The 9,642-nt window shown below is 41.9% G+C and overlaps 1 protein-coding gene across 2 annotated transcripts; it reads right to left on the bottom strand.

Moving 5' to 3' along the window:
* Window positions 1–2,254: 2,254 nt before the first annotated feature.
* LOC147001634 (uncharacterized) lies at window positions 2,255–9,140 on the bottom strand. 2 transcript variants are annotated; one of them, XM_085828911.1, is made up of 4 exons: window positions 9,008–9,140; window positions 8,116–8,269; window positions 7,033–7,164; window positions 2,255–2,718 (listed from the first exon to the last, which is right to left on the bottom strand). In XM_085828911.1, exons 1-4 carry the CDS (start codon window positions 9,135–9,137, stop codon window positions 2,529–2,531), a joined length of 606 nt encoding a protein of 201 aa, XP_085685037.1. In that variant the 5' UTR covers window positions 9,138–9,140; the 3' UTR covers window positions 2,255–2,528. The 2 variants fall into 2 exon arrangements, with proteins under 2 accessions (XP_085685037.1, XP_085685038.1); XM_085828912.1 differs by lacking the exon at window positions 2,255–2,718 and adding an exon at window positions 6,203–6,383.
* Between the last annotated feature and the right edge of the window lie 502 nt (window positions 9,141–9,642).

Genomic DNA, 9,642 nt, shown 5'->3' on the forward strand with positions numbered 1-9,642 from the left:
TTCTGAGTCTTCAATTCATTTTTTTTTCTATTTTAAAACACTATAATCTTACATTTCAAATTTTAGCCATTTTTCCGGTTTTCTACCTAGAACCCCCTTAACTCATGCCCCTTCCAACTGCTTCTATGAGGGTGCTCCTCCACACAACCACACAGAACTCTCTTGCTACCCTGGCATTCCCTTAGACTGGGGCATTGAGCCTTTAAAGGACCAAGGGCCTTTCCTCCCATTGAGGTCCAACAAGGCTGTCATCTGGCACACATGTGCCTAGAGTCATTGGTCACTACATGTGTGATTGGAAGATTAGTCCCTGGGAGTTCTAGGATATATGGTTGGTTGATATTATTGTTCTTCCGACGGTTGCAAACCCCTATAGCTCATTCAGTCCTTTCTCCAACTCTTCCACTGGGGACTCTATGCTCATTCCAAAGAGGGGTTGTAAAAATGTGCCTTGACATTTGTCACTCCAGGTGGAGCCTCTGAGGAGACAGCTATAGCAGGCTCCTGTCAGAAAGCACTTATTGGCATCTTCCATAGTGTGTGGGTTTGGTATCTGAATGTGGGATGGATCACCAGGTGGGGAAGGCTCAGGATGGCCTTTCACTTGCTTAGTTAGTCACAGCAAGATATTTTCTATTGTTTGTGACTCTTGAGAATGGTGTCATTTCCCTAATTTCTTTCTCAGCCTGTTTATCATTTTTGAATAAAGGAAAGATCCTGATTTCATTGAGTTAGTTTTATATCCAGCCAATTTGCTGAAGTTGTATATCAGGTTTAGAAATTCTCTGGGGGTCAGAGCTTCTAAACCACTGATTGGGTGCTGACCTTGTGATTGAATTATGGGAAGATACTACTAAGGATGCCAACAAGAGATTGCTGACAGGAGCCTGATATAGCTGTCTACTGAGAGGCTCTACCAGTGCCTGACCAACACAGCAGTAGATGCTCACAGCCATTCATTGGTCAGAATACAGGGTCCCCAGTGAAAGAGCTAGAGAAAGGACCTATGGAGTTGAAGGGTTTGCAGCCCCATAGGAGGAAAAACAATATGAACTAACCAGTAGCTCCAGAGATCCCTGGGACTAATCCACCAACCAAAGAAAACTCATGGTAGAACTCATGGCTCTAGCTAAATATGTAGTAGAGGAAGGCCTGGTCAGTCATCCCTGGGAGGAGATCCTTGGTCCTGGGAAGGTTCTATGCCCCAGTAAAGGGGTATGCCAAGGCCAGGAAGAGGGAGTGCGTGGGTTGGGGATCAGGGGTTGGGGGTAGAAAAAAGGGGATCTTCAGAGTGGAAACTAGGAAAGGTTTAACATTTGAAATGTAAGTAAAGAAAATATCAAAGAAAAAGGCATTTGTTAGGACTTTATGAGGTGATACCTATTTACAATCTTCATCATTTTTGAATGATGTCTTTGGGCAGACACAGGTGAATCATAAAGTAGTAAAATGAACGTTGAAGAACCCCCACAGAAACCTGTCCCCCCAAAATTTTGGAATTTATTATCTCTACTTGCATTTACCAGTGACTGTATATTTGAAGGAAAGCAGAAGCATACACTGTTGTGTTTTCTGACAGCTTTTCATTCCCTTAGACTCTGCTTTGACTTAATGAGAGCTATTACAGAAATACTGATGTATTTGCCATTAATGTGTTCAACACCGTCATCCACATTATTTTCACAGTAGCTAAATATTTCACAACAAGGATGCAGCATGGGTAAGTTTTCCAACATTAAGTTCCTATCCAGGGAGTTTGACACACTCTCCACACTGAATGTATGATGGACTTTGTAGTTCAGTCTGTCTGGTAAGAAACTATGGGGCCCAAGTCCCATGAAGAATGCAGAGATCCATCTGGGACGAATATCTGTGGGATTTCATGATCACCCCTGATTAATAAGGTTCTTAAGAGTGAAGAGTTGGAGATCACTGTATTAGTCATAAGAATAAATGCAATGAACTCAATTGTAACTCAAAGCTGACAGTCAATATGTACTATGTATAGCCTTATCAAAATATCAAATTAATTACAAGAACAAATAAACAACCAATATATAACAAAATTTGAATGAAAACATGAAAAACCAAATAACTAACCTAACCAAAACTCAAACCAAAATCAAACCACAAAAATTGTGTAACACAAAATTTGTGTAACACAAAATTTTTGTCTGCACATTTTGTAGCACAGACTTACAGCCTGTGGCTGTTTGGCAACTGAATAGAAAAGCAGTTCCTGGAGGTAGCAATCTTTGCAGGGGAAATTTAAGCAACACTCTCCTTTTAGAGTGTGGGTTTGAAGGATATGGCCTCCCAAGTCAAAACAGAACAGATGTTGTAGAATTGGGTCCCAGTTTATACAATTTTGTTGACTGATCTCCATGTAATTATTCATGATAACCCATCAGGAAAATATAAATTTGCACTCAGAGTCTTCATGGATGCCCAGTAGCAGTTGATGTGTCTCAGCACTTCTCTAAGTCCCTTTAAATGTGCACTCTTCCTTGGCCAGAGGCTAGATGAAATTAAGGTCTGTTCATACCAAAAAAACCAAAATAAAGGAAGAGCATACAGCCCATTACAGCCATGGTTATTAGGGATGAGAGGCAATAGTGGTGTATTTTTGGTGCATTCTCAGTGCTCCTCCTCCAGCACTTCTCTTTGAGGGAGATCCTGGTCTGTGCCATTATCCGGTGTCTGTTGGAGTATTTCACACTTAGGGAAGGAAGAAACAAAGGCCTGGTAAGCATTTGTCAATTCAGCTGTCCCTCCCAGAACAGCTCTATTTAGCTGGACAAAGCAATAGGACCTATCATCTGAGATCATTCTGTGCATCCCAATTGTCATAGAGTACCTGAGCTTGAAATTATTTCTCACCATTTAAAAGCTGCTAGAAACTGAACTGTCATCTACACATTATACTGGAGTTTTAAAAAACACCACATTTCCCCAGTTGTGCATATTTATTATATTGAGTAATAACATTGTAGCAATGTCTGAATGTGAGTTCAAGAGAGATGTGTGCAACCTAGAAAACCATGTGGATCCTTATGGGGTGGGAGCATGCCCTGAACTGAAGTGAAGGCTATGATTTTTGCTCCAGTGCAGGAACCTCACAGGGTTCCTCTTGTCAATCCCTCTATCTGCAAATAACCATAGAAATCATACAACACAAAACCCATGGGTACTTCATAGATCCTAGAACCTGCAAAAGTTTTCTAAATAAATATATTCACAAGGCTAGGTAATGAACCTTAAAAGTGATGGTCCTGAAGAAACAGAACAACACCCCTGTACATCTATGACTATTGTAGGGCACACCCTCAAACACACATAATATTTGTGTTTTGCAATACAAGCATATTATATTATTGGGCCTATTTAGTTTCCCGGTTAATACTAATATAAAAATCTCCCAGGATACTTTGGAGGCCTAAAAGAAGCAAATCTTGAATGGGAAAGGTACTTACTGGGCATAGCATATAGGCAGCTCAGTCAGTGATATGCTTTCCACTCCTAAACCGGTCTGGGATTCAGGGTACTTGTCCTATTATCCAATCTGACTCAGTAAGTTCCTAAGGCTGTGTAGAATAGGTTTGTTTCCCAGCCTAGGGTCACATGTTGGTGGTGGACCAGCCTCTTGTTCTTGTTCACTGTTTCAGACTTTTCCCAAAGTAAACAGTTTCTTCCAATAGGATCTCCCTTTTCCATCACCTGACTGACTTGGTGTCCAATGGTATGAGCCCAGAGTAATATGAACGATCTATAACTAGGATCCAAACGAACCATTTTCTCCCCAGAATGTGATTGTGTCAGGGCTATTTTGAGTAAGATAGGGCTGACTAGTTGAAGGACACATGCTTGCATGGATTATCTCACACTGAGTTCATGGAAGGGCTACACCACACAGTATCTTTCTGTTCTTCAGCAGATGGACATCAGGATAGCTTCTCCTTCAGGGCTGCTCTGAGGACCACTACAACCCTGAGCACCCTAGACTCTGTGGATATCTCCTCCTTGTTCTGGAAGCACTGGGTCAAAGAGGACTTCTTTCCCACTTTATGAACATGGCTTCCAAAAAACATTCTCAATTTTATACTACCAGAACTGTCTGAAGGTCCTCATTTCTCCCAAACTCCACTGAGGCTGATTTTAACTCTGAGAAAATGATTTTGAAGAAAAGTCATGCTGAATGCTACACAGATAAGATAGCGTGAGGACTTTAGATTATCTAGACCCTCAATGGACTCCTGAAACAGGCCTGGTTTTGCTCCACAGCTATGGGAATTCTGCTGGATGCAAGTTCAGCTCCAAGCAACTCAATCTCTCAATGAGTAAAATCCAAGACAAACTACAAGGCAAAGCTTTACTGAGCAGAGGTAGGAGGAAATGTAATAGTGGCAAGAAATGAGGAAAACAACCTGGAATACTTAGAAGACACATTGAGACACCTGACCTTCAGGTGGTCCTTCATAATTCACCAAGAGCAGAAAAGGGACATAAACAGGTAGATCTTATACAGCAACCTCCTCCTTCCCTCCATATACCATATCCCTTTTATTTGCTCTGAAGATTTCAATGAGAATCAATAGTTTTGTCTCTAGTCAGTTAAAAATCTGACCCTAAAATAATTTTTGTGTTCTTTTTTATTTGGGATTAGGTGAGCATGCAGAATAATTGGACTGCTGTATTTGATATTTCATAGGTGCAAACTAAAACCTCAGAGTGCATTTCTCATTAAATTTGGTCTCTAGAGACACACACAGCTGCATTTATGCACAATCATACATACACACAGACAAACACACACACACACACACACACACACACACACATTTGTATATACAAGCACCCATATCACAAATACAAGATTACCTAGTATTACACAAACACACTAATTTAGTATAAACAAGCTCAGTCACAAGTGGTCCAAAAACACACAGACAAACACACACACCACACACAAGACACACAAACATACACACCACACAATACACACACAGAGACACACAAACACAAATCAATGAAAATGTTACTCTCGCCCAGCATATTTCCTGTTGCATGAGCACCTTCTAGGACCTCTGATGTGTATATGTATAAGGTTCTTAGAGTCAGGCAGTCTTTGCCGCCCTCATCTGTAATTAACTCCTCTTCAGAAAGTTTTTTATCCAGATACTTGCTGGTCCTACAAGGAAGTTACAAGCTCTGCACAGATAACCTGGACAACCCAGTACCATATTCCCAAGAAAGAGATTCCTTATAAAAGCCTCCAGCAAGCCCCATGTTGATTCTCTGTGTAGGTATTGCTTCACTATACCTACACAGGATCCTTGGTAGCATCAGAGGAAGACAGTGACTTTTGGTCACTACCCAGGAACTTTTGAACCTATTACAGTTCATGTGATCTTAAATCTTACTCAATATCAGTCAGAAGAAAGCTGATGAAATGACATGCTGTGACATTTCTTAAATGCAGTGCTGTGCCAATTATGAGGGGGAATCTATCCTGAAACAAAGCCATGCCCACGATATAGTTAGCAAAAACCATGTTAGCAGAGGGATGAGCTGTAGGATTCTGTGCATGTTCATGGTGGAGCCAATAAGACAAACCGATATCTCCCAGGGAGATAACTCTATGCAGGGAAAGTAAAGAAATCTAAAACTTATTTTTAAAATAGCTGTATTGTTTATCAGTTTGTTGAAATAAATAAGAGAGGGAATGCCTCCTGATAGTGGACAAGAGATGCCAAGACTACTGGACAGAACAAAACAGGAAATGTCACGTTTATTGAGAGTCCAAGGCTCAAAGAAGTAATATAGAGAATGAGTGGACAATCCAGATGTCATTGAAGGGCCTCCCAACACACCGAGAGAGACACAAGTCAGGAAAACCATGTATACACAAAAAAAAAAAAAAAACCCACAGACACAAAGTCACAGACACACACACAAGCACACACAGACTTATTCACATAAAATTATAATTGAGCAGAAAACAATGAGGTATCTATTGTGCCAAACTTGCAGTTTCCTGAACCAGGCTACCTCCACAGAGAGGCCTGTAGATGATCACATAAACAAACACTTGGAGGAGACATAGGTGAGTGCCTGGAGAAGTTGTTGGACTGTTACATTGGATTGTCTATGTTTATGGTTATACATGAGGGCAATCGGCCTCTGATATATATTATCCTACCTGCTACTCCTTGGCACTTGGGACACAGATGTTCTTGCTGGCCTCCTCACAGAACCTCTTTTCTTCCCCACAGGACACTTGTGTTCCAGCCTGCTCCACCAGCAGCTTTCTGTTCTCATTCAGTAATATCCTTACTTTTTCATTGAGTTGAGTGCACTCACGAAAGAGGTGTTGCTCCTTGATGCTGATCCACAAAGCATCTGGATGATTGCCAGCCAGATTCCATTTGCTTACCCCTCCTCCAAGTCCCATGATCCCTGCAAGGGCCCTGATCCCCAGACAGCCCCAGAAGAGTCCACACTATACATAGCAGCACCAATCAGAGGCAAGTGAAATCAAGATACCAGCCATATTCCACAGGACTCAACAAACTTCTGAAAACCCTGACACTAAGAGTGCTCCCTATACATCACAGAAGAGGAAATGTTCCTCATGGTTGATTATAGGTCTGTGGTACCAAAAAAACCTTCAGCAGGTAGAGGGCTTACCCCTCTGAGAGAGTTGAGAAGACCCAAGAGGTGTACACTCTTTCCATTTTTGTTAGGAATCCTACATCTTTTAATCTTTGATCAGAATACTAGAGGTTCAGAGTTCCTGAATATTCCAGCACGGTGGAAAAGTTTTCTATGTAGAGGATCTTGAATTTGGAAGAATAAAGATTGGAGTGTCTTGGACACTCTTCACACTTAGGACAACTGAGTCCAAGAGGTACAAATCCAAGACCCTAGCCTCGGGCAGTGTTCCTGGATAAAAAAACACATAGCATGGATCCAGATTAGGACAGAAGCATTCCCTGCCTAGTTGTGGAGGTCTCACTTGTGTAACTGACTCACCTGTAAGAATAATTATCCTCTATCAGTTCCTTGGAGTAGTCCATGGAACCCTTTATGGATTTGGTCATTTTCTCCATATCCACCATTGTCTTCTCATGTTGTGATTTAATGATGTTGAATTCAGTGTTCATCCTGTGTTAGGGCATGGCCCAAGAAGCAAATAATCTTCTGAATTAAGGATTCAATAATCATGTGCAAACAGGCTACCCAAGTCAAGTGCATGCCACATCCTGGCTCATTCAAACTGGGTCCACTTGATGCTAATTAAACTTACTATCCTGGGCAGAGGACAGCAGAGCCACGGGACCAAATGGAGGTAGCTGACCTTCAAGAGCTTCCAGGGCAAGCATGAAGGAATAGACTACTTCTATGACAATTTTCCACTACAATATGCCACAGGCATGGGTCCAGTAGATATCTGTAATGGCTTTCCTCTTATTTTTAAGGCAGGGATTCTCATTCCTTTGTTTGGTTCCTGTTGTTATGGGAATTCCCAGAGGGCACCACTAGTATTTACAGGACAAAGGCTTTATCACACCTCCTCCCCCAGGGGATTCTTGTGTGACAGCAAGGAAACACCAGGAGCAAACTTCCCTGGTGATCACTTTGGGCCTCTATGGACTCAACACTATCAGGACCTGCAAACTGTGCATCACACAAGTCCTCAGACCCCATCAAAGGTCCCAAGCCCCAGTCCTGAACAAAACACACACAACTACATTCACACACACAGACACAATTAGAATGCCAAATAAATCCAGGGAGGTGCCATCTCTCAGAATATAATGAACAATATCAGAGTAAAGCCATGATAGCCTGCAGGCATTGCATTCACACAATGAGAGGCAGCAAGTGTGAGCAGGTCCTTTCAGCTCTTTACAACAACAATCAGATTGCAAGCACCCCAAGGTCAAGTACAAAAGAAGATGATAATAAACACACAGCACCTTGTTTATCCAACAATGAAACACCTGTCAGGGCTATTTAATAAAATGATGGGAGATAACACACTCCATTCATGGAAGGAAATTGGGTTAACAGATGGCACAATACAGTCAACAGGGTACTGGGCATAATTACTACCTGTAGTTCAAATCATCACACTTGTAAAGTTCCAGGACTCCACACATTTCCTCCATGTCATTGCTGATCTTCCTCATATACAATTTCAGTTCTTCTACTTCATTTATATTTGATGTCTGATTAGTGATGTTGGAATTTTCAGATGAAGCAGACCCTGGAGAATGAAAAACAAAAATGAATTTGCATACTTGATGGCCCAGGGGCAGGGGAGACCATTCTGAGTCCCAAGAAGAAGATTGAGGGAGAGAAAAGGTAAAGACAGGGTGAATCCCTAAAAGAGCAGAAAAGCTCTCTTCCAGCTGGTTTGCCAAGCTATGTTCTTCTTCCTAACCATCATTATCAGACAAATGGCACACTCCCTATTACAGGCCCCCTTGCCCTGAAATCTATAAGATGCCTCAGAAATAAAGATACAGGGAACATTGTCAGGTCATATCAGATGTGATGCAGGGAAATCCTGAAGTTCATCGTGCTTAGCACTATTAAGCCCTAATTAATTGTGTGTCTTCAAATCCAAAGTGCCTGAGACCTCACCACATGACATGACCAGGGGAGCATCCTTCTCTGTTCTTTTCTTCAGAGACTCATGTAACCTACAGTAATCTGGAAGATGAAGTTCTTCAACTCCCTTCTATGAAAGGAATAACACACTGTTATTCTCATAGTGCCCACTCCTGGCATTCTTTGTCACTCACAATGAAATTAAATAGTTCCCAGAAAAGTAGCTGCAGGTTTGTCAATTCCTGGCTCTGTCAAACGAATCATCAGAAATTCTTGACTCTTTGTCTGACATTGACAAAGTCCAAGGCTTCAGCTTGTAAGACCTACTCCTGGAAAGCCCAGCTCAAGCCTAAATCTACCAGGAAGTTCCCCAACTCTGCCTAGGACTCACTGTGCCTTCTCCAGAATGATTTCCTTCTTCCTTTTTTAAGAGAGAGGATTTCCTCTTCCTTCTGTGTTGGTCTGGTCTCTCCTTCATCTCCATTCTCTTTCTGACATAGCCTGAACAGCCAGGAAAACATCCCTGTTGCTGAACCCAGAGCAAACGAAGGGATGACTCACAGGCAGTTGCTGTTACCACAACACAGAGGTGACATCACAGAAGATTCTAGTTCTCTCCTAGATACAAGAGATTGTCCAAGGAAGGCATTGCTGATGATGTCACTAGGAACTGCCATGACCTACCTGCTAACTCGTTCTCCCCAACCTGGTCCTTTTCTGCGGTGCCTTTCCTGGAGCCCCTCATGGACCCATGGGATACCCTTTGGCAACATCTCCTTCCAAAGCTAGAGAATTCAAAGTGCTTCATTAGAAGTCATGTGCTTTTGATGGGGAATGTTGGTTAGGACTCTGACATGCTTAAGAGATTTTTGTTAGCACCCAAACCTCTAGGGACTGTGGATGTCGTAGATTTTTCACAAAAATAAGTATACCACCTGAGTCAATTCCTGTGACATACACTCCAATTTCCCAAGGTTTTCGTGTCTTACAGAGGCAAATGTCATTCTCCTATATATTTAATTGTAT

Source organism: Mus caroli, unplaced genomic scaffold, assembly GCF_978045245.1.
Source record: "Mus caroli unplaced genomic scaffold, Mus_caroli_1 scaffold_12, whole genome shotgun sequence".
In the NCBI taxonomy this organism is placed as follows: Eukaryota; Metazoa; Chordata; class Mammalia; order Rodentia; family Muridae; genus Mus; species Mus caroli.

Bases quoted from the DNA above. Each gene is read 5' to 3' on its own strand.
- LOC147001634 (XM_085828911.1), bottom strand. From the start codon at position 9,137: ATGTTTTCCTGGCTGTTCAGGCTATGTCAGAAAGAGAATGGAGATGAA. The intron at 8,270-9,007 runs GTGAGTCCTAGG...TTCATTCTCCAG, and splicing joins ATCATTCTGGAGAAGGCACA to GGTCTGCTTCATCTGAAAAT. The intron at 7,165-8,115 runs GTAGTAATTATG...GCCCTAACACAG, and splicing joins TGTGATGATTTGAACTACAG to GATGAACACTGAATTCAACA.